The sequence below is a fragment of the Brienomyrus brachyistius genome, chromosome 8 (assembly GCF_023856365.1).
Source record: "Brienomyrus brachyistius isolate T26 chromosome 8, BBRACH_0.4, whole genome shotgun sequence".
Taxonomy (NCBI): domain Eukaryota; kingdom Metazoa; phylum Chordata; class Actinopteri; order Osteoglossiformes; family Mormyridae; genus Brienomyrus; species Brienomyrus brachyistius.
In genome coordinates this window covers 5,283,276-5,311,081 of record NC_064540.1, presented here as the reverse complement: position 1 = coordinate 5,311,081, position 27,806 = coordinate 5,283,276, and the positions used below count along the sequence as shown (strand labels likewise).

The window sequence follows — 27,806 nt, the reverse complement described above, 5'->3', positions numbered from 1 at the left end:
CCTCGTCCAGCCAACAACACAATCACAATGTGCTGTAACCATTGGGGCTCACGGGGTTAATTTCCATCTTAGGTTTTCAAAATTCGGAACACAATGTCGCCAGGCAGTATGAAAAGTAATAGAGCGAGTTTGACATTTTTAAGGTTTGTAGCACATACTCGGGAGCTAAGTTAGAAAAGGGGTTAGCAGGCTAGACTCACCCTTGAGATAACAGAATAGAGATACTTCATTCATCCCTATGGGGAAATCGCCTTTTGAAATATCCCATCTTGCTTTTCATGAGACACACATCGCTAAGTGAAAACCTGGGGGGGTCACAGTACACTGGGAGCAATTGGGGTTAGGGGCCTTGCTCAAGGACCCAACGGCAGCATTAGGCAGCCATCCCTGGATTTGAACCAGCAACCTTCAGATCACAGACATGGAGTCCGAAACCCCCACAAGACCACCTACACAAACTACACATCATTACCACGAGATAAACATTGTCATTATCATTTCGAATATTTAAAAGCCTTCTCTCTGACGGATTTGTGCCAGCGTGCAGTTACAGACATATTTGGATATATGAAATACTTCCATGTCACTGTCGCTCCCTGACAAAGTGGCAATGTTTCATTTTTTTATTTAACGTTTGGTTTACCGTAGTCTATTAGTCCATACCTGAACTGCTAAGGCGCCGATACTGGGCTACAAACCTAGCCACACATAAACGGGAGCTCTGACCCAGTTATGAAGGAAACGGGTCGCACAGACCCAGTTAAGGGGACAGCGTGCGTCTGAGCGATGACTACATGCGTGGCGTGTGGCGACTCAGGTGGCCCGCAAGGACTGACTCCGCCCAGTCCGTTTCCCCACGGCTCAGATTCTGGCGGCTCCTGGAAGTCAGACCACCCGCCTGCGGCCTTCTTCGTCAAGCGTGCCCCCCCCAGCAGGGACCCTGCTGCTTTTTTCCTCACCCGTCAGGCAGCAGAGAACACAGAGACCATACTTTGTATAATGAGGCTACATTACTTGAATTTTTCCCTTGGTAATCTTCATAGGATTAATAACTTCCATTAACACCACAGAAAGTTGGGCCTCGGTCTGGTCGGAAAACTGCGACTCGTCCGGGGATGAGCAGCTAGTAGGTTGATGGGGTGAGAGGAGAGCATGCAGGAGCCAGGAACGTGGGGCCTAATCTTCTCCAGGCAGTTAGACCTGTGTGGAAGCTGCCTTGCCAAGCCTGCTGGAGCATGGGCGACAGAGGCCGTCCGTCAACGGAAACTGCTAAAGAGGATTTCAGAACAATCACCTTAGCTGCAGGGTGACCGACCCTCTGGCAAGGAGCTGAACGCAGAGTTTCCGCTCTTAGGCTGAATCCAATCCAGACAGAGGATTTCCAGAGGAAGTACAGGAATGCAACGTCAGAGCTTGTCTGGAGAAAGGCCCCAAAACCTGCATGCTGATGACCCATCACCTTGTGATGTAGGATGTCCTAAGGACCCCTTTGCAAACAAAACGGTAATCATGGAGAGTAATTTCACGACACGTTGTATTGCTAATCAAAGGTGACTTGGTTACCTGACGCGTCTATCGATGGCTTAATCAAAGACATATTGCTTCCAGTGGGCTAAATCCCCAGCACTAATCAACCAAGACACAAGACACATTAGTTTCTATACCCCACTCGACATTAGTTAATTGCGTTTATATACAAAATCAAGCAGCATATGACAAACTTGGATGCCAGAAAAAACCCCAGACGAACATTTACCACAAACAAAATGTGTCTTTATTCATCCTCCAATACTGTATGCACTCAGGTATATAAGCTATGTGAACCTGTCAAACATCAATATTCATTAATAATATTAATATAACATTAATAATGTGGAATGTAGTCTCCGTATGTCCATTTTCAGTTTTTTTTATCTTTAAATTATGTACAAAATATTTCAAATAAATAGATCTATATAACCTCTACTTTTCTATGGCTGGAATAATATATTCTCGTCCTTTGAGACGATTTCCGGGGTCGGAACAAAGAGAAATACGAACACGATGAACACGCCCTTCTCTATTCTCTCCTCTCCGTTTTCTCCGTCATTTGATTGGTGTCCAGAAAAATGTGGGGAGAGGAAAATGGGCACCGGCACGTCCAGGACGTGGAGGAAAGGGGACTTTTCTTCTCCTGTAAGCCAAGCGGTCTCTCCTTTCTCTCCCCATTTCCCATGTGCTCAGGTCAGTTTCAGGGACCGTGGTATTTCTTGGGTGGGGGGGGTGAGTGCGTGCGCGTGGGTTCGGTGTGCAAATGGGTGAGACATGTGACAGAAGCAGACAGAACCGCTTGGCAACAGCATGAAAGAGGATCTGCAGTGATGAAGACCCCAAAACAGCTTCCCCCCCCCCCCCCCGCATATCTTGCTTGTTAATCATCTTCTTTTATTAGAGTAAAAAGAAGGGAAGGAGAAAAACAGCGTAAGGAGAACTCTAGATGTCACAGACCACAGAACAGTTACTGTCCGCCGACCCAAAGTAAAGACAACTGTGATGACACCAACATGGAAACGGACAGCTAGCGGGGCGCCACGGGGGCTGTCCCTTTTGGTCGGCTGGTGGCTCCCTCCTTCTTGTCCAGGTGGAGGCATGGCTTTAGTGGTGGGTGAGGCTATCGCCAGGCTAATCGGCACTGTGCTCCTCCAGCTGGGAGATGATGGTAATGAGGTTCTGCAGGCCAAAGATGTAGCCGCTGTCCTGGCCCTCGTGCACCACGCTGTCCTCCCCGTAGTGCCGACAGGTAGTGTGAGCAAAGTCGATCATGCGCACGTCCACCATGGGGCCTTCCTCGGCGCCTCCGCCGCAGGGATATCCGAAGGCTCCGCCTTCCTCCTCTTCCTCGTCGTCTTCGTCCTCCTCCCCTTCCTCACCCCCGCGGTGTCGGTGCCGGTGGCGGGCGCGGGGGCGCTCGCCGTCGTAGATGATGAGCAACGAGCTGGAGTAGAAGCGGTACGACTCGCAGGCCTCCAGCACCGCCTGCATCTCCCGCAGGCGGCGCAGCACGGGGGACAGCAGCTCCCGCCGCAGGCGCCGCCCGTCGTGGAAGAACTGGAAGAGCGCCTCCTTGAAGCCCGGCAGTGTCAGCTTGCGTCCATGGTACTTATTCATGAACATGAGCTGCCCTGAGTCCGACTGGTACACCTGAGGAGGCATCACAGATCATCACTGCAGTCATCAGCACAACCAGTAAAACCCCTTGCACCCCTTTACCTGGCTGTCCACCTTCTAACACAACCCTACCCAACTCGCCATTGTTTAACACCCTCCACTCAACTCTCTACTAACTCTCTACTCCTCAGTACCTTCTGTCACAAGCTTACCGATTCTACGCTTCTTCTACCCATTTCTCCACCCTCCAACACACTACCTAACTCTCCATACTTCAAACCCCTTTAATCTGTCTCTCCACCATTCAACACAATCCTACCCATCGCTCTATCCTTCAACACCCTCCTGCTTAACGCTACCGATCTTCCTTTCTCTCCTGACCCGATCCATCTCCGACCACCTCCTCAACCCCAATCCCTACGCCCCGCCCCTCCTTGCGGTTGCTCCCACCTGCATGCCGCACAGCCTCACGCCGATGCTGGCCGACGTGCTCTGTTGACACTTGCGGATCTGGGTGGCCTTCTTCTCCTCCGAGGCGTCGTCTCCATGCTGTCGCGTGCCCATCTTCAGGTCGAGCACGCACGGAACGGTATGCCGCCACGTGAGGTTCTCCAGCAGAATGAATTCTGGGAAGGGTCATGAGTCAAGGAGCAAGAGCCACAGAAATGCTCACTCACTGGCTCACAGGTGCCTCTCCGAAGGCCGACTAGCCGTGATTCTGTACAAGGGGCCGTTTACTGAACTCTGTATGAAAAACTACTTAATCTCAGACTCATTTATATAGCTGAACATTTTATGGGACTAAAAGAAATGCTTTGTTCTCTTGCAGGAAGCTTAAACCTCCAAGTTCATACCTACCACACTACCAGTTATCTGACTTGTTTTCTTGAAGGAAGTTTGGTTGTTATGAAGGCATACAAAACAGAAGAACCAATAAAAACAGGGCCATGCCCCGTTGTGGGCTGCACTGACAGACACCTCAGCCTGCCCCTTTGACTACAGGGCAATGGCATAGGCCAAATGGCACGACTGAAAGGATACTGTACTGGTTTCGGTGCTTCGCGTTTTCCTTCATCCTCTGCAGGTGCTGCTGGTGACACTTGAGGCTCCAGGGGTTGTGCTTGACCTGCGGCACAGCGTTGCGCTTCTCCAGGCTGTAGTACAGCACGTCAGGCTGCTGTAGCCAATCCAAGTCCTCCTCACGGTTGTGGCTGCCGAGAGGGATGGAGCAGAGAGGTCAGAAGAGCAGAGCTACAGTCGGGCTGAAAATGTGTGGGGGAAAAAAACAGCTATAGGGTGTAAACTTTTATGAATAAACCGTATCTAATACGTTTAACCAGGCTATGTGCTATTACAGGTGATACCCACTCCATCTCTGGGAGGGGGTGCTGGAGGAGCTGCTATAGCACATGGGTGAAGGTGGTGATAACCCATCCAGTGATCCCCCCCCCCCAGAATCGGAGCTGTTACCCCCACCCCCCAGCAGCCATGTCACTGCATGTCATTCCAGAAATGTCACATAACCCGCTGGCGTTCCTAAAGGACTGAGAGATCCACCAGCTGTGGAATGGCTGTGCCTCTCCTGACCTTCCTGCACCCTAAGTCCCTTCCTCTTCAGGGCCAATGTGCATCACCAGAGCCTTACCTCTTCATCTTGTCCTCCTTCCGCCCATGCCTGGCCCTCTCTTTGCCGTAGTTGTCGTTCTCCAGCACCATGGCGGGCGGCTTCTTGTTGCTCCACTTCAGCAGCTTCTGCTTGGGCTCCCAGTCGGCCGTGGGGTCCACGTTCTCCAGGTCGGCCTGCTCACTGTGCAGAGGGTAGGCGATGAGGCAAAGGTTGCCCTCTTCGTCCTCCTCGAAGCTCACGGACACCACACCTGCGGCACCAGAGGCAGAACAAGAGGGTGGAGAGGAAGGGGTGGACAAACAGCCAAATGAAACATCAGCATCAGGGTGGAGATCAGACACATTTCACTTAAAATGGCGAATCGGCACAAAACTCAGGCCTCCCAGCCAAAAGAACAGGCTGGAAGTCTTTGTTCTTACCCCGCCTGTTCCTTCAAAAAGGGACAGACTTCTCCAGACTTTTATAGCTAGAGAACTCAGAGCCCGGGCTTCTCCTAAGCTGACAGAGATCAAAAGACCTGGGCAAATACACAGACAGACAGACAGACAGACAGACAGACAGTGGTGCTACTGAAGCCTGGATGATGGGTGGAGAGAATAGGATCAAGGACACACTTCATGTTCATATGGTGCGTTTGCGCTGTGATCTTGTCTGGAACACGCAGCCATTAGCCAATACGCAGCAAGCAAAACGGAAACAAATTAAAAAAACACCAAAAACCACAGGAGGCTGAAATGGATGAAATTCAAAAGAGATTCTTTATTTGCAATGAACACCTGGTTCATCACATCACACTAAATGCTCAGAGGCATATGGTTACAGCACAGCCCGTTAACATGGGTTAACGACACCTGCAAAAAGAGACTCAACGTGAGGTTCCTCAGATGGGAAGAGAAGAAAAAAAAAATAAAGCCATTTAAAATTTATTAGTCCACAAGTCCTCTTGGTCTCTGCTTTGCAGCGCATAGTAAAGCAGAAATTCTATGATCCAAATGGAGAGGTTGACTCAGAGGTTCTAAGTGCAACTCAAAGTCTCTGTAATGTCCTGTTGCCCATTTCAGGAATTCACAACGATGCAGAAAACGTCTGCTACCCCACCCACCTGACTCCACCCCACCTATCGCATTCCATCTCACCCCATTCACACTGGCCGTGCTGCCGTGCCAAGGTGCTGCTCAAGGTGTGTCAGTGGTGGGGGCTGGGAGGTGCAAAGGTTGTCTACGCACATATACACAGGTAAGCAAGGGTTACACTTCAGCAGGAACAGGGCGGGGGAGGTGAGAAGGAGGAGATACAGGTGAAAGAGCAGCAAGACAACGACAGTGAGCGAATATGAAAGAGAATGGCCACATCACATCCTGTTTCACTCTTAAAAAAAAAAAGCCCCCAGTCTGTGGGGGAGGGAAAATGGCCCAAGCACCTGAAACTGACGAAAGAGAAAAAGAGAAGCTTTCAACAGAAGAGGAAGGAAACAAACCCTTCTCCTGCAACGTTCAGGGTGTCTCAAGTGGGGTTCGGCAACAGTCACCAAAACAAAGTTTATCTGCACTGCGTCAATGTAAAGGTTAAAAAATCTCTTACCATTGTGAGATCGTTATAATGGTGATGTCACCGCTTTGTAATGTTACCCTCCTGTGACCAGCTGACCTGGCCTGTATTTCTGTGTCATCCACCTTCCCGACCCCCCTCCCCTCCCTTCTGCTCCTCCAAATCTGCAGAGACTGCCATGGGGCTGAGCCGCATCCCCTGCCCCAACACCAGCCAGACAGCCGAACAGTGGGAGGCTCGTTTTCACTCCTGCACCCCCCTGGCATTGGAAAGTTCGTCCGTCACCCCTTGAGCTTTTTATCGTGGGAGCAGGGGCCCCGGGGGCCACCTCATGTCCCGGGACAGAAGAAGGGGTGTCCGCCGGGTGCTGAATACTCAATCGCCCCCTTTAGTGCCATTCCAAAAATGGGAAAAACCAAAGAACACCCTCCCCACATAAAAACTGGACTTACCTGTCACCTTACACACAGGCAGGGACGGGGCTTCGTTCCTACAGCGCCCTCCTGTGGCGACGGAGCATATGCCCTATAGCACGATAGCCCTGGCTGCCCCTCTCCGGCCGATACGGGATGCCTGCTTTTGTCACATGACGTTCGGTTAATCCCCCCCACCCCAAACTCGCATCTGACCCTGCGGCCCTTCATGGTGCACCTGCTACCTGACTGATGAATCTAAAAAACTGTGCGAGACCCGGTATTGGGGGGGGGGGGGGGTGCGAGGCGGCCGGTGATGGATCTCACCTCTGTATTGCGGTGTGAACTTCCTCATCTCGGTCGGAAGGCTCTTGTAGAACTGGTGCTCGCGGGGGATGAGGGGTTTGCAGATGGTGTGCTCCCCAAAGCGCAGCACGCACGAGTGGCCCCCCACCTGGTGCACAAAGGGCTCAAGCAGGACCCCCTTGCTGGAATAGTGCTGCTCCTCTGCCTGCATGCCCTCGATCGCGGGACTCATCCTCCACCAGCATTAGACTCCGGGCCGGGGGACCGTGGTGCCGTGGCTGGGCTCCTCGAGGTGGGCCTCCTTGGGGGAGGACGACGTCCGCTTCCTCGTTCTCCGATGCTTCCGTGGGAGACCCTGTCGCAGCAGCAGCACACTGGGGACAGCAAGAAGCGTTTCCCCTGTCAGTGCTTCACTGATATAGCAGCAGCCTGGCAGGCAGCTTAAGGCCCTTTTATTTATATTCTTTAAAAGATAAAAGAAAAATTAAGGGAAACAAAAAAAGCACACTGCCACTGCGGCTGGAGGGAGAAGCGGTGCTTCACGCTTGCTTTCCTCTATGAAACTGACTCGGCACTGAGAGCCAGACCAAGGAAATATCACAACAAGTCAGACAGCTCCTCCCACTGCCCCCCTCCAGCCAATGGTGGCGAGGCAGCTGTTGTTGGGTGGTAACCGACTGAGAAAATGAAGCAGGCAAACAAAGAGGGTGAGAGAGGAGATTGGGAAGGGGGTAATATAAACCGAGAGAGAAGCTTTCTTTCTTTTATCTTAGGAAAATGTTGTGCATGTAGAAAAAGGGAGCCAGACACAAGACAGATGAGAAGGTCCTAACTTGTGACCCATACCTAAAGACACTACGCCCCCTGTAGACCAAAAGCAATAACACCAGTAACCGGTCCTGAAAAGGACAACTGTCAAGGTCTCAACATGAGGTTGCTTTTCTAAACACGTTATATTATCTCCTGACGGGCCATGTGTAACCTCTTCTCTCAGAAAACACTGAATAACTGGTTCTCCAGGTAACCATGCCATTCCACCGACACACAATTATTCCTCCTTCTGTCCTCCCATGCGAGATGCTCTGGTCGCTATCAGCAGTAGTACACTAACGAACATTCAGCATTGTTATGACATGGGGAATTCTTGGAAATGCCAGACCAAAGCTTAGAGACCGTAAATGTTTGCAGTAGCTGAGTACGTTGGATGGCCGACGTCAGACAGCAAGTTGGGAACACAAATAATGAAGCAGGTGATTCTCACAGCACAAAAATTTACGGCTTCTGACTGAGGAGTCCTCAGCCTTCCAGAAGCTAAAACAGAAATGCCTCCATGCTGGAATGCTTCATCGTGTTCTGTTCCAGGTTCCTATCACATGATTTCCCCTGATCCATAGAACATTGTTTGGCCCTGAACATAATTCACATATTACCGATTTCAGGCGGAATTCTCCTTTAAATTTAATAAAGATTCAACAAAATGGAATCAAGAGAAAACCAGGATTCTCCCAGCTCAACATAAATTTCCCAGTAGTGCACAAGTCTCATGAAAAGAAAAGGATAATTGTTTTTAAGGAAACCAATTCTAGCAAGCTCTAGATGCATCACATGCATAATCATCATCAAACTCTGTTTTGGGATCATGGGGCAAATTTAAAGGGTTAATCACTAAAAGTGTCACATGAAGATAAACAGAGAAGCAGGAAGCTGTGTGCAGGAGGGGGTGGGGGTGGCATTCACTTCCTGGAGCCCCCAGGGACCATCCCAACAAAAGGAGTACTCGGACCCTTCAGCTTCAAATATATGGTAGAATTCACATATAGCTTTGAATTAAGAGTCAGCGTCATGTCCCTACAATGACAGCTAAGCAAAGACATATGCATGACCAGTGGACTGGCTAACTCTCCAGCTAGCAGTCCCGAGAGCTGGAAGCCAAAAGTAAAATGGTAATAAATCAGCCGAAAGGAGCAGACATTGAGAAAAACAGGCCAGGAGTGCTAAAAGTACAGTATAGCTCATTTTGGCACAGCTGTAAGCTCCACCCCATCCAGCAGCCGCTGCAAGATCAGCAATCATCAGAGAGAAAAGTCAGAAGAGAGACGGCCGGCAAACTATCAAAGGCAGCCGGATGTAGCCCTTCTGACCCTTTGTACGGTGATGTGCCTTCATAACATGTGAATTCAAGATCAAACAAACAAATGGCGTGCTGTCCACGTCTGGAGGATTCCCAAAGCTGACCTGTTCCTGCTGCCCTAATCCCTCTGATTGGTCTGTCTTGAAGGACAGAATGGAAACATCATGAACGACCACCTGAGTTTTCAAAGAAATGCAATAAAGCCATTACATTATGCTGCTGAGGGTTAAGGAAGCTCCACAAAGCTCATGTCAGGCAGCAATCTAATGGAAAGGACTTTAATGGTGATCTGCTGTCCATAGCTAACTTTACCCATGTTTGCACAAAGATTATAAAAGGTCATTTACTCCAGCACACCTGTTAAAATATAAGTGCATGGAGGTTTCCTAAACGTTTCAAAAGCAGACAAACTCACCATTGAAAAACTATCCGGGCCTTAATATAATGTCACACAGCACCTGGACGCCTCAGAGACCCCAAGAGATAAAAAGCCTTGTGGATGCCCAGCAGTGGAAAGAAAAGGAACGGTTTCCTGACATGACTGGGACTGACAAAGGCCACGGAGGACATTAAAAGGCTGGTTACACAAAAACAAACCTGTTTACTGTAAGCTTTAAATGCAGGCCTGCCGTCACTAAGGCATTTTCTAGAGTTTACAAAGAATTTTAAAAAACATTAATGAAAATGATACTGAGCATAACAAAGCATGAACACAAACGGATTCTACACACAAATACAGCTGTTGTGTATCCCAGGCTTGTGCTAACCCTAACTGACAGTCTCCATGCTACTGCTGAAAAGCTTATTCACCCCTTTCGCAAGGTCTGCAGTTGAGGTTATCAACCTGGGGTCCGCAGAGCAGACCCTGCCCACCCCAAAGAGAGAACTATTAAAGTGGGAAAGGTTAAAACACCCCTGGTCTACTCTGTTCCAATTGAGCAACAACTCAAGGGCCATGACAACTGCTTCTCCACATGGCAACCTGTTCTTCAGAGCCTAAGCAGTCATATGCTGAACTGTGGAATTGTATTAGCGCAAATTAGCAGGGACACACAGAGCTCTCTGATGCACCGAGCTATCGGTACACGTTTTAGCTGTCTATGGACTGGAACTCCCCAGCAGGACAAAGCCTGGTCTGTTATAGCTTTAGATGTACCGGTCACCCACAGGAAGGGGGCAAACGAGGGCAACGGCGGGGCAATAGGCACAATGGGGGTGGGGTGAGATATTCCTGGAAAGGATTAGTCAGCAGCACAAGAGGAAATGGCAGGAGGTAGACTGAGGAACCAAACTCGCCATTAAAATGGCTGCTGCCACTGGGACTGCGATGCTGCACCCGGCAAGAAAAGGTTAAACACAGGTGCCTTTTGAAAACGCTCCCAGCTGTATGAGCCATGGCCGCAGCTTCCCGGTGCAGCACAAAGAGAAACACACAGGCTGGTGGAGGCAGTTTGCTCCCACGCTAATTCACCCTAACAGCCCTGAACACTGTCATTCGATGACAGAGCTGCATGCTAAACCAGACATTAACTCAGCTAGAGCAGGAAGAGGTTATAGCGCGAGGATGAAAGCACAGGGCACTGTGAACCGGGGCTGTGCATGGGATATACTCATTGCAGGCGAAGCCATTTAACTATAAATAACGTGTGTAAATCTGATTTCCAGGCAACAATGTCACCAGCAACTGCACAAACAAATAAAACCTCAAATCGAAGCAGCTCTAAAATGCACCTCAATAGCCTCAGATCAGACGAGGCTGACGACTACAGGAGCACTGCCCCGGGCCTTTCCGGAGTGCGCACACATCACCATCTTGGTGATCACAGTCAGTGATCGAAAAATAAGTGACGTGTCGCTGGCACAATTTAAAATCTTACGTTATCATCGCATTCGTAACGGCCTCCTCATATTGCCAGGTGAAGCGTCACTCGCTCACAAGGGTAAAAAAAACAACCATGAGGTCACCGAGGAACATGGATGCTGGCACAATGGAAGCTACCGAAATGTCCCAGTGACGGACAGGGATGACGACAGCCGTTGCGAGGCACGTGAGGAGAGTTGGTGTCAGTGAGCTGCTGTACCTCAAGAAAGGTGAAAAGGTGAAAGAAAAGACAAGGGTGAGTGGCTTAAAACCTCAACAAAACATGAAAGAGACTGTGGGTCAGACAACATGTGCTTATGACACGCGCACAAACACACACACACACACAGACCTGTACTCATATCTTTCTCGGGATTCATTTCTATGGGCATAATCCTAATCCCAACAATGACAACCTTAACCCCCTACCTAGCCTTAACCTTAACCATAAGTAGCCAAGCAAAATCTTTTGCCATTTTTAGTTTTTTGACTGCAGTCACGGAATTTAGAAAATTGAATTTCCCGAAAAAATGGCCCCCACAATGTCAAAATTTTTAACACATTGTGAGGACCAAATCTTATCCACAATGTAATGTATGCCTGAACCACACATACAAGCACGCACATACACACAGACATGCCAATGGTACAGTCAAGCAATAACTCGGCAGTTTACCAGGCAAACCGGCAACTCAGATTAATCCTTATTGTTTACCAATTATGAACATGCAAAAAAAAAAACCCCGCGATGCAGGGATGCATAAAACACTCACACGCCGCCTCCACTGACACAGCCAAAAAGCCAGTCAGGCTCTCAGGCTCACACGACACTCAAGAACACACAGGCGTGCACTCAGACACCCTCCCACCCCACTGTATGCGTGTGCAGCACCCTGGCTGACAGCTCCCTGCCGAGTCCTCTGGCACACGGGCGGGCAGTCGCAAGCGAGGAATTCTGCTTCAGCCATTAACGAGATCATCTATCGGCTTTGCCCTGGAGCGGTGACCAGGAACATGGTGAACCTTTTGTACAGGTCTTCCTAAGTCACACATGCCCTGCTCTTCAAATGAGCTCTACTGCAACATCTGTAATGTACAGACCAGAGGCAGGTCAGCTGGGGATGAAGGGTTGGGGAGTGTAATCAAATAATAAACAGAGCTCTGGATTGCACTGCAAAATGTGCTTGTGTATGTGTTTGCCTTGGGTTGGGGGAGGGGGGAGGGAATGTGCAAACACACCTGCATCAGGGACAGGTTTGTATAATTGTTATGGTCCGGTGTCCATTCTGGCGATATCTGCATCTTCTTTTTTAATGTTCTGCATCTCACTGCAATTGGAAGCTGGGGTCAATGCAGAAGGGCACCTCAGTGAAACCCAGGAAAACAGCCCCACATGCAATGCAGTTTCATCGTGGTGGGGACACCATCGCTATCAGTATGATGGGGAAGAGTTACAGCCAACACAGGGCTGTAGACTGAACTGGCGGTCACTGGGAAAACAGCAAGCGCAGCCTCTTTTGTTGGACAAGTCAGCATAATGTGTTACGGCCCACCTGCATGGTGTTAATGGACACCGAAAGCAGCAAACTGGTAACTTAACACTCCTGTATTCAAGGATATTTTTGGACCGTCTTCATTTATTTAGGGCAATTCAGTAGCCTGTCCCGTCCCAAAATGAAAACGGACACTGCGAACTGCTAAGTCATTTAATCTGTACAGAATTAAACTCTCTCATATAAAAAGCCAATTCTGGGGAGTCTTTGGGACATAAAAGATGTTAAAAGCACCCAGTACCAGACAGCACCACACACAGAGGACGACCACATTCTTTGTGTACCTGTCCTGCCAGACATTATTTCACAGACTAGCAAGGTACTGAACAACACATGTATATTATTTCACCACCTTTTGTTCTAAAAGCAAATTAATTAATTGTAATTAATTGCGCCACAAACGTGGCATGCTGTGTAATACTAAACACATTCCATCCGAAGCATATAAGTTGTACCAAATGTCAGTTATCGCCAAAACTACAATACCCCACAGATCCAGCTCCACCACAAAGCTAAGTTATAATTTATATATAGATATGTTATAATTACTACACGTCCTGCTACACCTGTCCTAACAATCACCGTAAACGCAGCCACAGGACATCTTGGCTGAGCTGACAATCTCTAGTAAATCACCGAAAACATTCACCCAGAGCAGCTACATAAAGATTCACAGCAGATGTGTGCATAAACAGTTCCTCACCAAGGAACAAACTATCCACTGATTCTATCTCCCAACCCTCGAAAAACACATTCAGAGAAAGAGTGTATAGACAAAATCCAGACCAACAATTACTCACAGAAAACCTCAAAACACAATAAATGTTCCCGTAAAGAATTTTCCCCACAAGACTTAAAACCGAAAGCCAAGCGCTTGCACTCCCTCCGCCTAGAGGTTTTGTAGAACAGGAGTTGGACAGGATTCCCCTGCTGTTGATATTCAGCACAGCCAGGGAGGGCTTGCCCAAAGGGCAAAGGTTATTGGCATGACGACCTGTTCTTCAGTTTCTGGGAAAGAAATAAACACCATCTCTATGTCAAAGAGAAGCTCTTGCAGACAAAAAAGCATACACAGCCAGTGCCAGGGGTAGAGCTAAGCCAGAAAAGGAAGCAGATTTTTACGATGTCTTGAAGGGCATGTTCTTAGGCAGACATGAGGACTTTGCACGCCTCATTCAGTATACAATAAAAAACAAAGAACCAGGGTCTCAGACCCCTGCTGTCAAATGTTCTTTTCATTACACTCATAAAGCACTAGTGTGTCTGGTAGCTACTGCGGTCAAGACTTTGCGTATAATTTTTCAGGGGAAATACTAATCTTATAGCAGACCATGACAACAGCTCAAATTATTCTTCGGGATTTTGTACATTTCCCTGGACAAACTTATTGGGTCCACTGCTCTCACTGTCTCTTTGCTATTAACTGTTAGTCTCTGTGATGGTAATGCGGCTCCCTAAGGTTTGGAAAACGTAAAACACCATCAATAACAATCATGCTGGCCCTGGCAGATGCTACACCTTAAAGTGAGATTCTATTCCCTTATCGTGACAAAGTCCTTGCCATGTAATTCGTCACCTCCCTGGTTGGGCCATCAGAGACTCTGCCATGGCATAGCAGACGGAGGGATCCCCACAGTCCTGCGGCTGTCTCCTGTTTCTCACGCCTTCCCTGTCAGACTGAGTCTTGAGTTAATGGTCGTGGGCACCATCTCAGCCAATCAGAACAGCTGTTAGAAGATGCATCTATGAAACCCAAGTGTCCAGTTTGGGCAGCACGTAGTGACCGACGTACGCTGGCAGGTGGAAGGAGGTCTGGCATATCAGCCACACCCCCTTGCTGGATTCTCTTGATGCACCACCTTGCTCAATCAAACTTACGGCACCTCAACAACATAGCCAGGTGAGGACCTTCCCATCACCAACAATCCAGACTGATGAGTTGAGAGGTAAGCAACAGATAGGCTTTCTTTTAGTTGTGGGGGGTCAATTAAAGAGCTGATAGATGCATGTTGACAAACTCTGACAGCACCTCAGACCAAAACAAAGCTAGACGTGCATATCACCCAAACCCATGAAGAGTTTCATTCTTTGGGTAAAGAAAAGGGAAATGTAACTGCACCTGTCTCACAAAGACATATTCATATTCCTTACCATCTCAAAGCCTTGGAGCTGCCTGAATCATCAGCAGTGCCCAGATCACTATCATCAGTCTGCACTCTAAAAACAGGACGGTATTTACAGCTCAGTGCCCTACACTTTCCACAGGATTAGGCCCTCATTTCCACCACACCGCAGAAGCCATGCAACCATTACTTCAGCACAGGGAACTGAGGGCATAGAGAAGCTCACCAAAAGGAAAATGAAGCGCTGAAAGCACTTGCAGGAAGAAATATTTAGCTTAAATGTCCACTTATCAGTAAGCAGACCTCTGCAGAACAGACAAAGCACTGGTCCGTATTTTACATAGAACTGCCACTTTTCAGTTCTTTGGATATATCTGCTGCCAGCATAGAGATTAGAAAATGGGGAATGACAGAGGACGGAAGATGGGAGAAGAGGGCGCAACAGAACAGGCTGCAGGATTCAAAACCAAGAAATGGAATCTAAGAATTTTGTAGAAGTCTGATACTATCCATATCAAAGTGTGGGCCTCTATGTGTGTGTGTGTGTGTGTGTGTGTGTGTGTGTGTGTCACTGCTGTCTCCGCTGCAGACACAAATAGATCTATATGGGAAACCCTCCACTTCCCTTCAGAACAAGAAAAAAAAAAAAAAAAAAAACTCAGACATACTCTCATCCGCTTTGATCTTCAGGGACATGCAAACTCAAGGGTGAAATCTCTTAGGTCACCTTTAGAACAGTGAAAAAAAAAACGCCACAGAAGTCAGGTCTCTATAATCTGTCGTCATGTTCATTGGATTAGTAACCGATGACATATCGCCGCCCGACTCTGCTCTCGTACTGTTTTCTTCCCCAACATCTGCCACCTTCCTCTTCTCAGTCACTTTCTCCATCCGGCCCCTGCCTCCCTCTCTCTCGTTCTCTCTCTCTTTCTTTCACTTTCGCTGGTGCAGAGGGTGGAAATTTCCAGCTGGCTGCACGACAGTTAATCCCGATGAGGCAGAACGGAGAGCCATGAAATGAGTCTACACCTGACAGGTACCTGCGTGGAGGAGCAGCTGTATGAGAACGCGTGTGTGCAAGCAGGCCGCATGCCATGGGATTCGGGCACGTGAGAGTGAGCTTGGGGGGGGGGGGGGGCGCACCCACCTGGGAATTCATCTGAGGGGGTGCAAAGCCTTCTGAGGGGGGAAAGAAGTGCTCGACATGTGAGGATGCATAATCCAATCGCCCCAGGGCTACTAACAGCAAAACACGTGTAACCCCCCCAGGAAGAGCTCCGAATGCTTTGTCACACCCACATGAATGCAGCAGATGAGGGCTTCTGAACATGGGTCCAGTGAAACATATCCCTATAGTTATCTCTTTGGCTGTCTCCCTTCTGGACTAATACAAGCTGCCTACCGCAGAAAAATAAGAAGCCAAGAGGGAAACTAAAGAGGCGAAGAGCAATGCCAACAGACACTGGATTAAAAGCACATCTTCTAAATCTGTGGGAATACATTTAGATTTTTTGACATAAACTTCTTTTTAAAATCAGACTTGATACTAAGGTAACTAAACAAGCACCATTTCTCAATCTATGAAGCAAAAGCAATTCACCACTATAAAGTACAAAATCCTTACTATTGATTGCTGCACCCTGAGCTACAGTGTAGGATTCTAGGTCCTTCCAGTGCATTTATTACAAGACATGCCACATATCATAACATTGTCTATCTAGCATGAAACAGCAAAACACAAATCTAGGTGAAAGAACTGAGAGACACAGACACAGATATCTGGGTAATTCTCAAAAACTCATTACCGTAACATTACAATCTTCTCTAATATTTTAAAATAGTTTGAAGATAGGCACAAATTATGCAACTTCATTGTCAAAGGACTGTTGGTATTGCCTCTAAGGTACTTAAACCAGTTTTATTACACTACCATCTATTTATGTATCCAAGAATGAGAAGAAAGTGACAAAATTAAAATAAAAATATATATCTTATACAAATAGATTATGGGTTACACACAATCAAGTTCATGGATTCAAAAACATTTTATCTTGTTATTTGATCCTAAAACTCTTGAAAATTGTAAAAAAAAAAATAAATAAAAATCATTAAATCAGAGCAACACATGCACAATTGTAATACCTACGTAAAAAAAGTGATGTCAATTGCTCTACACAAAAAAACAAAAACAAACATTGTATTCCATTGTAACTTGTTTTTCAAAAATTACAAGTTTGTGAGTGACCCATTTACGACAGAAGAAAGCCAACAGATATAGCCAAGGAGCAGAAACCGTCCCTCCACAAGTACAAACCTGCCAGCTGCTGCTGTAGGCAGAGCAGTTTTCTGAAAAGCGGCACACACCAAGCACGTTTCTCTATGGTGTGCGTACACACACGCACACACGTGACTCTGATGACCTGCAGCATCATTATCGGTATCTATAGACCAGCCTAACAAGCCCCATCACCACACCAGGGAAAACCATGTGACCAGCCCCCCCATCGCCCTGTGCAGTAGCACCAAAGGCAGCCTGACAGAAGAAGCGACAAACTGTGTGAGCTCTCCAGTTTGCTTTTAATGACACCACGTTTTGTCAAAAAAATGCCCCAAAAATGGTAACCATGGAGACAATGCAGTCTCCTCAGTACCATCTAAAACAAGGCTGCCAATCCCTACAAATGGGATTTTAGAGTATTGTACTCAGCAAAGGATTGTTCTTTCGGTATAATGTCTCAAATGATCAAAGGCCTGAAAGGCCTGAAGCTACGGATGGCTGTAGGTGTCCACAAAAAGGCACTGAAGCGTTCCATAATCCACCTTCTCATGTGCTGGCTTCAAATACAGTCTGTACATAAGCCCAGAGTTAAAAACCTACTGCTTTCATCCCTCCTATAGGTAGAGGTGATTGGATTATGGATCCAGGCCAGAGAGCTACAGAGCGGTCAATGATATGAGTGATTAATGTTACCTAAATGCTGGCAGACATTAGTTGTTCCAGGCCTTGTTCTTCTTTTCCCCTATGTTAAGTTCACTGGAGTTTCCATACTGCACCTTGTGAAAAGCACTTCTGTATAACTATTAATCTAAGGAACATTTTGCTCTCCTTTTTTCTTACATGGCTTGGGGCCAAAGTACCAACTGAGCTAACGGACCATCGACTGGATGCAGACGACCATCCAACAGGAAGACCCACATGACACCACGGTTCATTATCCTGATGCTATTCCGTGCGTTGCCCCAGTCCTAGTTCCCTGCCTTCAACAGCTAGATCACAAAGCCCACCCCTCCCTTCTAGATACGGACACAGCAGCTGTTACCCAAAAGAGGTAACAGGGAACGTTGTTCCACTGCATAAATCACCTAAGGTAAGAGATGCTGACTTCTTTACCCTCAGTGGCCATTTTGTTTCCAAAATGAAGGAAATGGCTGTGACTCCATAACAGTATATTCTAGGCCAGACATGGGGGAGGGAGAGTGGAGCAGAGTCACTGTAACACGTCAATAAACAGAAATCAGAAAAAAAATTAAGCATTATCTTAGGACTCTGCATCCATTTATTAAAGTCCATTCTCTGGCTGCGGCTTCTGCTTAGTATAACCATACACAGAAAAGTCAAAAGAGGGGTAAGTGAAATGAAAAAAGCTAGAGAGGAAGTCACAGACTTAGTGCAAAAAAAGACTGGGTCCAGTGTGTGATCAAAGTTTAAATATGAACATCGTGTTCACTCAACAAAGGCCATTTGGCACAGGTGGTCGCATGGGGCAGCAGGGACACCCTGCTGGAGCCCCCTCCCGACCCCTGACCCCTTTACATGTCCAGAAAGATACTCCACTCCCATCTGTAGGCTCCACATGCTCCTATTTGACTTTCTTTCTCTCCAAAGCAGGTATAGTGGGTATTGTCTGTGTGCCTCAGCTGGGGTGGGTTAGTGGGTGGGGGGGGGGGTTGGCCCCAGTTCATGACCCATTGGCAAAGCTTGCAAAAAGTATTTGTAGAGCACACTGAACACCGTGTGCTCCTGTGGTGATTCACTCACAGGGAGAAGCAGGCAGAGTCGTAATTCATGCAGATTCACGCTGTCCGCACACTCCTCAATGACTCCACACACGCCGTCGCTCCTACCGGAGATGTTGCGATACTGCCACAAACCCAAAGCCTCATCAGAGGAAGAGACAGACCAATGGTCTCCACTGTTTTTGTGGCCTCGGAAGCTGATACTCTGGCCTCCGTCTGCTCCCCGAACTCCCGGCCTTCTTGAACTCCTTGGCCTGCCCCATGGACTCCATTACAGGGGCACAACCTTAGATTAATAAGAGATGACTGACCCACAGAAGCTGCTGAGTCACTTAGGGGAAAAACATGCAAGAGGGAGACAGCTGATCTGAGCAGATTCGTAGGGTCAGTACTGCTGACATAAGGAGTCTCAATGGTGTTGATGTATAAGGGCATACAAGACACCAAATTTATGCACACAACTGATTAGGTGAACAAACACACAAACATGCATACAGTATAAATAGAAAGTCAAAGCTAATATTAATGAAACTAAAGACTTTGACACAAGGAAAGACGGATTGAAGAGGGATGCCTCCCAGTTTAAATCGAGGCCCCTGGGGACACGTGGCAGCTGAATCGCATTCCGCGGCGAGCAAGCGGGGGCAGACGCCAGCAGTACCGCTGCCTTTCAGGATGAAGGAGACAGCGCCGTTGGGGATATGGTGGCTCTGCAAAAACCTTGGCGCTTACATAACAGTAGAAATTCATCTTCTGTCAGGCTCTGGAGCACACAGCCATTTACTGGCATCCAGCACGAGTCTCTGCTATGTCCTCTATACCGTGCCTCACTTGACTTAGTGGAAATGCACACTGGACCTTTCACCATGTCCTCTTTCCATATGAAAAACAAGACTTGTGTCTGTCATCACGCATTATGAGCTTATTAATGGGTGGCAGACAAACACACTGTACACAACACCAAAAAATGCCTCTCTTCTGCAGGCCAAAACAGGCACCAGGCAGGCACCATGGACAGCTCAGAAAGACAGAGCTAACAAGCCCTAAATGTATATTATGAAAAAAACAGATGATCAATTACATATATCTCCACAGGAATTCACCTTCCACATTTCTGATGTGTAAAGACTAGACTTTCAATCAACCTGTGCCACTTTTAATAAAATCTCCTATAACATGACTTCTATTTCTGGGTATTTATCAGAGCAGGGGTTGTATGGTCAATTGTATGATCTATCTTCATATTACCTTTTGAAAACTTTGATCATGAGAGACAAGGTACAATCAATATATTCATCCTTCACTCTCTTATCATGATGCACTGTAGATCAAGTAACTGGGACTGCCTCAAAGCACAGCCACTCTCACCACACAGCTCTGTTCCGGGTCCCACCAATAAACAGTGGGTCAGGTGTCGTCTCGGTTACAGAAACCCAGCACCAATAAAAACAAGACTCTGACATTTCAGCGCCCACTTATCCTGCAGGGCAAACGTGTGCAGAAGAACAAACAGAGACACCTCATTGGCTCCTGACGCAATGCACACTAAACACCCGCTCAGGACAAGCAGTTTCCTTCTTTTAGTCATTATGCACGTCCTTCTGCACATTGTGAACCGACAGTTTGGTAAATATATCAGTGAAGCTTAAAGCGCTCACTATTCCTACACATCCTGCACCACTGGGTTTCCGCATTTCTTTTGAAAGCGCCATCAAACTGCACCATGACTGGCTTCATTACCGAAATGGGCACCAAAATGATAGGGAACGTCACCAAATGCATGACTTTCAAAGGAGACTGGCCTGGTTATGTAACTTAATTACAGGTATACAAGTTTCAATGCCTCTGACAAAGTCATTTTACCCACAACACAAGATAAATAAAATAATAATAATAATAATAATTTAGGGAAAGGTTCAGAGGCAACCTTTGATAGAGCATTTCAAAGGACAATTTCAGACACCAAACTGCAGCACTTCCTTAATAGCTGCTCACTAAAATTGCCTGCTTCATCAGACCATGGGCCCTGACCTCCTCCATTATTAATGCGTGTTTCCACCATCTCACTCCCCACTACCTTCAAAAGACCCCACCAGCGTGCACTGAAACGACCCCTGAGCTCCACTGATGTCCACAACATTTTGGTTCAGTTGCTGTTACAGTACCAATAGTCTTTTTAATCATTTACACAGTAAACACCTGCGGTATCTTTCTTCATGCCAATGTAAAGTACACTCAACAAAGGAGTCAGTGAAGCACACAAGGTCAAATGAAATAATGACTGTAGTGACTTCAACATATTCACTGTTTGTCACTCAGACATGGGAGAAAATAGACACAGAAGAACCAACTGGTATATTAATTCACATCACATATTACGACTGGGGCTGTCATTATCGATTAAAATTGATCAATAATTGAGTAATCCATCAATTAATCTGACTCACTGAGCATTTATATGTAATATGATATAATAATACAACAAACATTGCAATTGACCAATCAACCATTACAGGGTGCACACTCAGTCACATATACATGCACATGAATTCAGGCACTCCAATTCACTTAAGTTGCCTGTTTTTGGACAGTGGAAAGAAACTGCAAACTCCACACAGACAAAGCAGTGGCGTGTGGCCAGTGACAGTGCTACCCGTTGACTTTCAAATGTGTTGTGCCAATGTGTTGCCCACAACCAGGTTTGCCCAATGGCGGATGCCCAGATTGCTATGACATGAACATGCAATTCACATCGCAATGGCTGCAATAGTCTGTTGGGTTCAAACCATTGTTACTCCGCCATAGGAAAGAAACTTTAGCAAGCTTTGCAATTTTAATGATGGTTCCTTATCAACATTATCTAGTTTAGGTTAAAAAAATTAGTCTAAAGTTTACTACTGCCGCTTTTGCATGAGCTCTGCATGCACTCTCCAAAACAATCATAATCATTCGCATCCTTGCTGTTGAACTCATCATTGAGCATCATTCAGCCATAATCAAAATTTACAACAATACCTTAACAAAACATAATGAATATTAATAGCCATATTAATATTATTTAATATTATGCATAGTATTATGTAAGAAGTTGCAGCTAGGTGAAGCTAACCTTTTGGATGATTTAAGTAGAGACAGGCTAGGCTGCTGTGAGAGGATAAATGGCAGGTATTTATGGCTAACCTCACATTACTGGGTGAGTCCATCAAACCATCACTTTTAATGTGAAGTGCTTCTACACAAAAGATAATTTCAGTCTTTATTGGCACCTCTTATGCTATGCACCGTTTTCCTTCCGCCATATTGTCGAGTAATTGATACGGAAAAGTTCCATCAATGCTTTGAAATAAATCGAGTAATCAAGTTTAATTTTGCTATGAAGACAGCTGTAATTGAGCCCCTCGCACACTGGTATAACGTCCACTATGGTCTTGACATATCAGCCTCAGTTGTAGTCAAAGCTCGTGGCGAGATTCTCTACCCACACCTCCACTAAAAGGGGGCTGGGGTGGTAGCCTGTGCCTTGCTATATCAGTGCCCCGCCCCCCCCAAAATAGCACCCAAGATGGCCACCTATGTCACCTGACAGGCTGACCAGCTCTGATCACGCTACAGGAAAAATGTTAAAACGGTTTCCCCAACTCCCCTCACCAAATTCGGACCACTGTCTTAACATGTCTGAGAAGACGTAGGACACGGTACTGTTTGAGTTTCAGTGTCCTAACACATTTGGTCTCGTGAAAAGTCGCCTTAAACGGGCAGCTGAGGTATAAACGTGCTGCCTGAGCATGGACTGACAGTATTTACAGAACACTGTCACCGCGTGGTCCAAGCACAGGGTGAGAGAACATTACAGAACACTAAACTGGCATTTCACACACAACAGCAAAAATGCACAAATGGTGAATAAGATGGCTGCCGGTGTAGTGAAACATTATTAACTCATTACTGTCCCCTACAGTAACAGTGGTGGGGGGGGCGAAACCCTGAATCTTTTCTCAATTGAAAAATATATTTCACACAACAAAAATAAAAAAAACATCACCTAATTCATTTAAAGCTTTCAGAACGCTTCATCATTACTGATCACAGAAAAGCTCGGCCTAGAAAAGCAATTCTCAACCCATGGGTTGTGACCTAAATTTGGGTTGTGGTAAATTCTGAAAGGGTTGCGAGGCAGAGTTGGAAATATAAGCATTTTAAAACCAGCAAGCTCCTATGCTGATCCACAATCAGATTTCCCAGCTCGAATCCTGGAATCCATTCATCCATTTTCCAAACCGCTTATCCTACTGGGTCGCGGGGGAATCCTGGAATTAACCTTCGGTCTGCAACTGTGAAACTGTGCAACTGCAAAACTAGTGAACGCTCAACCAATCGAAGAAGCCAAACCGCAGATGCTTAATGTAAAATTAACAGGCACATCCACTCAGATTTGTGCGATAGGCATCGATTGTCGTAAACTGCAGTTTTATATAACATTTGTTTAATTCATGAACATGAAAGTAAGGTTAATAATGTAACTTAGATTATAAAATCTTCAAGTCAGGTGATGCAAAAATGAATACACCCCACAACGAAAACTATTACATCTAGTATTTTGTATGACATCCATGACTTAAGGACAACACCAAGTCTTCTACACGTGGTATGAACAAGTACCACAACATCTGCCTTTTTCCATTCTTCAAGAATAACTTCTTAGAGCCTGGATGCTGGATGGAGAGTGATGTTCAACTTGTCTCTTCGGAATTCTCCATAAGTGTTCAACTGGGTTCCGATCAGGAGACATGCTTTCCACTGAATCACTTTCACCCTGTTCTTCATCAGAAACGCAACAGTGGCCTTAGATGCGTGTTTTAGATCATTGTCATGTTTAAAAACTGCACGACGACCAAGGGAACAGGGTGATATCATCTTCTCTTTCAATATAGAGCAGTACATCTTTGAATTCATGATACCATCAATGAAATGCAGCTCCCTGACATCAGCAGCACTCATGCAGCCCCACATAAGGACACTGCCACCACCATGTTTCACAGTAGGCACCATGCATATTCTTTGTATTCCTCACCTCTGCAACGTCATACAGTTTTGAAGCCATCAGTTCAAAAAACATTAATCTTGGTTTCACCACTCCAGAGTACAGAGTCCCAGTAGTCTTTATCTTTTTCAGCATGGGCCCTGGCAAATTCTAGACAAGCTTTTCGCGCATGGGCTTTAGGAGAGGCTTCCTTTGTGGACGACATGATAGTGTCTATAGTGTATTTCGTATTGTGTCACGGGAAACAGTCACCCCTGTTTGGCTATCACCTTCTTTAGCTCACTGCAGTGAACTTGCATGGTGATTTTCTTCAACCCTTCCCATCAGAAGAGGCTCCTGTGGAGGTGTGAACTTGGCCAGCCTGGACGTCTCTGTGTGATGGTTACAGTTCCATCTTTCTTACATTTTTTTATCACTTTGCTACAGTATTTTGACTGATAAGGACAGCTTTGCTGATCTTCTTGTAGCCTTCACCTTTCTTCATTATTTCCTTTCTCAGGCCTTGTGACTTTTCTCTTCCCTGTGGTGCCATCGCTGACGGCATGGAATGGGAAGGGGTTTCTTTGTTAAGTAATGCCCTTTATAGTCAAAATGCCTGTCTAATGAATAATCGATTTCTTGCTAATTAGAGTTTTGTAGTCTAAAATTTAGCTTTGCTCCTAACTTTTAATGGGGCGTACTCATTTTTGCGACACGTTCTTGAATGAATTTGTTAGGACATTTACTTTTTTTGTGTGAGCAAATTAACAAATCTTGTTTGCAATCAATGTCCCATTTCTGGGAGTATTTTGTAGTGTAGTATCCCATAGACAATGCTGATTCTGAGAGGAAACTACAGTAAAGCCCCAAGGTGCTTTACATGCGTGTGATGAGATACATTCCTGCATTATTTATACAGAATAATTAAAAAAAAATCTAAATGCCACCTTGGGCTCCTAATAATGCAATTTAATTTATTCAAGGGTCCCTGAATCTGCCCATCCTACTACTGAGCCCTCAGAATCTGCCAGGGTACCAGTGCCTCTATTGCACCCCTGCCCGAGTGCAACCACAGACTCACCCACTCCCAATACATGTACAGTGATTTCAGCTCAAGGCCAGCAGTAAGACGACCAGAATATTAATAAAAACTTGCGACAAGGTGCTCTTGTCCTGTCTGCATTTAGGGCACTATATGCATCAGACAGGCGGGAATCTGACCAGCTGTGAATAATGTCACAGTATATGAAATAGTCACAGACATGACCCGGTTTATGCTAAACTCAGAAATGCCCAGTACAGCAGGTCAGTTCGACAGGGGGCACACCCATCCAAACTGGGCCTCCCCAGTACCACACAAAGGCAGATGGTTATCCCCTGAGCCTAAGCTCTGCAATCCTTATTATGAAATAAAGTAATATTCAAGTCATATGTTGGACTGCACGTCTTAAAACTACTGCGATAATAGGCCCTAATCGTACATTAGTGGTATCTCCTACAAATTCGCCAGGTGCTAGTATGAAACCTTTAGTGCCTTATATAAAACCGAGAATATATCTATATACCTAGGTAGCAAGCAAGGTGAGAAATCCAAAATATAGCCGACGAGTTTGAAAATTCATTTGATATATTTCTAAGAAGACGAATTTCTGCTATTGACAGGTGGCACGGTGAACAACTAACTAATGTAAATAAGGTTTATTAAACCTAAATGGCGTTTGAGCATTCGTTTGTACAACACAAAAGCTCGGAAGTAACCACGCGTTACAGCCATGCGCTGTCAGGGCACATTCACCTGACAAACACATCTGTCTATGCCATGTACTTACCCATCGCATCTTCACACGACAAAACCAATAATACCAATATAATTAGTGAGTTAACTGGAGGAACATATGACTGGAAAGACCGCAGCGGTATAATTCACCTCCGAAGGAACCATACGATGGAGTTCATTATTTAAAACGGCTAAACAGACTACCTTTTGGCGGTGCGTCTCCTGGTAAATTAATTGAATCTTGAGAAAGATGAACTTCTTCCCCTCGCTGTGCCCATCTGTCACTCTTTCGACCTAAAATGGCGGACAACCGTAGAAACAGATTCAAAATTTCATTGGGCAACGAAAACGTGAGAACGGCCATTGGCTTACGAGCTGTCGTCATTGTAATGCACTTGTTGTCATAGCAGCCTGTCGCATCCAACGGTACTAGATGCTGTAAGTTTTAATTTTGAATGGTATTTGCATGTGCTAGAGCCGAAGAAGAATTTGATGTACTTTATATTTGGGCATATTTGTCCTAATGATAAGGTAACGCATGGTCTGTTGCAGTATCAATCTAATACAAAATATGCTTTACATCAAGGTATCAGAATTAGAACAATTTTCTTCTTATCATCATCATCATCGTCGTCGTCGTCTTCATTTCCGCCAGTGTTGTTAACCACTATTAAGAAAAGAGGAATACACTCGTCCCAATCTATGCCTTATTCTACTTCAAACCTAAACTTAAGCAGAACAAAGACCTCTTCAAGCACATACTGTAAATCCTGCAGATTCCCAGTTCCCAAACCAGAATATCTGTTGCCTAGACTACAGCAATTTCTGCCGGCAGAACTTCCAGTTTACATCAGACCATCAGACACCCCAAACTTATTCCTAACAACCCTGCATGTAGATCTCTGACCATAATCCAAAATGGTCATGTTTCTTACACCTGGTCTGTTCCAAGTGGCTACTGGCTGAAACAGTACATACATTACATTTGTAGATTCTCACTGAAGGCATCAAAACAATGAATGAACACATGTGGAGTTATGTACTTAACAAAAAAAGGTGACATAACTGAAAACATGTTTTATATTCTAGTTTCTTCAAAATAGCCACCCTTTGCTCTGATTACTCCTTTGCACACTTGCTAAACACCTCTGGGAACTCCTTCAAGACTGTTGGAAAACCATTTCAGGTGACTACCTCTTGAAGCTCATCGAGAGAATGCTAAGAGTGTGCAAAGCAGTAATCAGAGCAAAGGGTGGCTATTTTCAAGAAGTTTTACCACTGCAACCTCGCCCGAAATTTTACCACTATTCTCTATCCCCGATCAGCACATTTTGGCCGCCCACCCGCCCCAGTCGGCAATATATATACGGTATTACGCAATACCAGCCAAGCATTGGCCAGCATCCCCACCCTCCTGATGCCCCTCATCTGCTTCCCTCATCAGGGCCACGTTAAGGAGGAGACGGGAGGGTCAGGCGGACGTGACGGGCAGAACGTAACGCCAGCTGTGAATTGCATAGCATTTGGCTAATTGTTTCTTTATGAAAGGAAATGATAATGTTCTACCAGTCCTTTGGTCACAGTTGTGCTGGTGACTGCAAATGTCTGCTGATGCAATTAAAGCATAACGATGTATTTATGCGGATTGCGGGGAGATTTTGCTTGATCAGGTTGTTTTGAAGGATATGTTTTATCTAAACGGTTTTGTAACTCACCACAGAGGAAAGTTCATTTTGGCGATGTCTATGTTTTAATTAATAAAAGGAAAAATATATAAAAATGTGTTTAGTTTCTTAGAATCTGTGATTCAGTCACAGCATTTTTGTCTTCATTTTTTGTGAACGTTTTAACAAATATTAAATAAATAACCTATATTGTAGCTTGCATATTAATATTACAGTATAGACACACAACCTTTCCCGATATGATTAACAAAAATGTATGTGTACGTGACAGCCAGACCAACCCATGCCAGACTCCGCCCTCAGCTACGTTAAAGTGATTTGATTGGCTAATGAATGAGTAAAATCCAGACCCCATTTGTCGTGCTGCTAAATTAAATGCATGTTAGAGTAAACCGCAATTTCTTCTCATGCATAACTATTTGCTCTGACAGCTCTGCCGCTTTTTTACCAGACTATAAAATTGGTCCTTTTTGTTTGACCAAGGGTGCACTGGTACCAAGGATACTCAGTACCAGAGAATCCTTGTGTTCAATCACAGTGCTCTTTAAGCACAATCCACGCGGTCATTCAGAAGCATAATAACAGGTCACTGATTCGG

At 45.9% G+C, this 27,806-nt stretch overlaps 1 protein-coding gene and 1 long non-coding RNA gene across 2 annotated transcripts; one reads left to right on the top strand and one right to left on the bottom strand.

Annotated features, from left to right (window-relative positions):
- Positions 1-1,751: 1,751 nt before the first annotated feature.
- Positions 1,752-25,836, bottom strand: LOC125747431 (inositol hexakisphosphate kinase 2-like). The gene is made up of 6 exons (XM_049022669.1): positions 25,728-25,836; positions 7,063-7,415; positions 4,793-5,024; positions 4,189-4,358; positions 3,598-3,773; positions 1,752-3,180 (listed from the first exon to the last, which is right to left on the bottom strand). The coding sequence occupies exons 2-6, from the start codon at positions 7,271-7,273 to the stop codon at positions 2,662-2,664; spliced, it is 1,308 nt and encodes a 435-aa protein (XP_048878626.1). The 5' UTR covers positions 7,274-7,415; positions 25,728-25,836; the 3' UTR covers positions 1,752-2,661.
- On the top strand, positions 14,468-18,269 carry LOC125747456 (uncharacterized). Its single transcript, XR_007399313.1, has 3 exons — positions 14,468-14,532; positions 15,661-15,745; positions 17,845-18,269. It is a non-coding gene; the product is annotated as an uncharacterized LOC125747456 (long non-coding RNA).
- Positions 25,837-27,806: the final 1,970 nt, after the last annotated feature.

What these genes read in the sequence shown, in the direction of transcription:
- LOC125747431 (XM_049022669.1), bottom strand. Translation starts at nt 7,273, where the DNA reads ATGAGTCCCGCGATCGAGGGCATGCAGGCAGAGGAGCAGCACTATTCC. An exon ending in AAGGAGGACAAGATGAAGAG is followed by an intron (nt 4,359 to 4,792) that starts GTAAGGCTCTGG and finishes CCCTCTCGGCAG; the next exon opens with CCACAACCGTGAGGAGGACT. An exon ending in TGAGGCTGTGCGGCATGCAG is followed by an intron (nt 3,181 to 3,597) that starts GTGGGAGCAACC and finishes ATGCCTCCTCAG; the next exon opens with GTGTACCAGTCGGACTCAGG.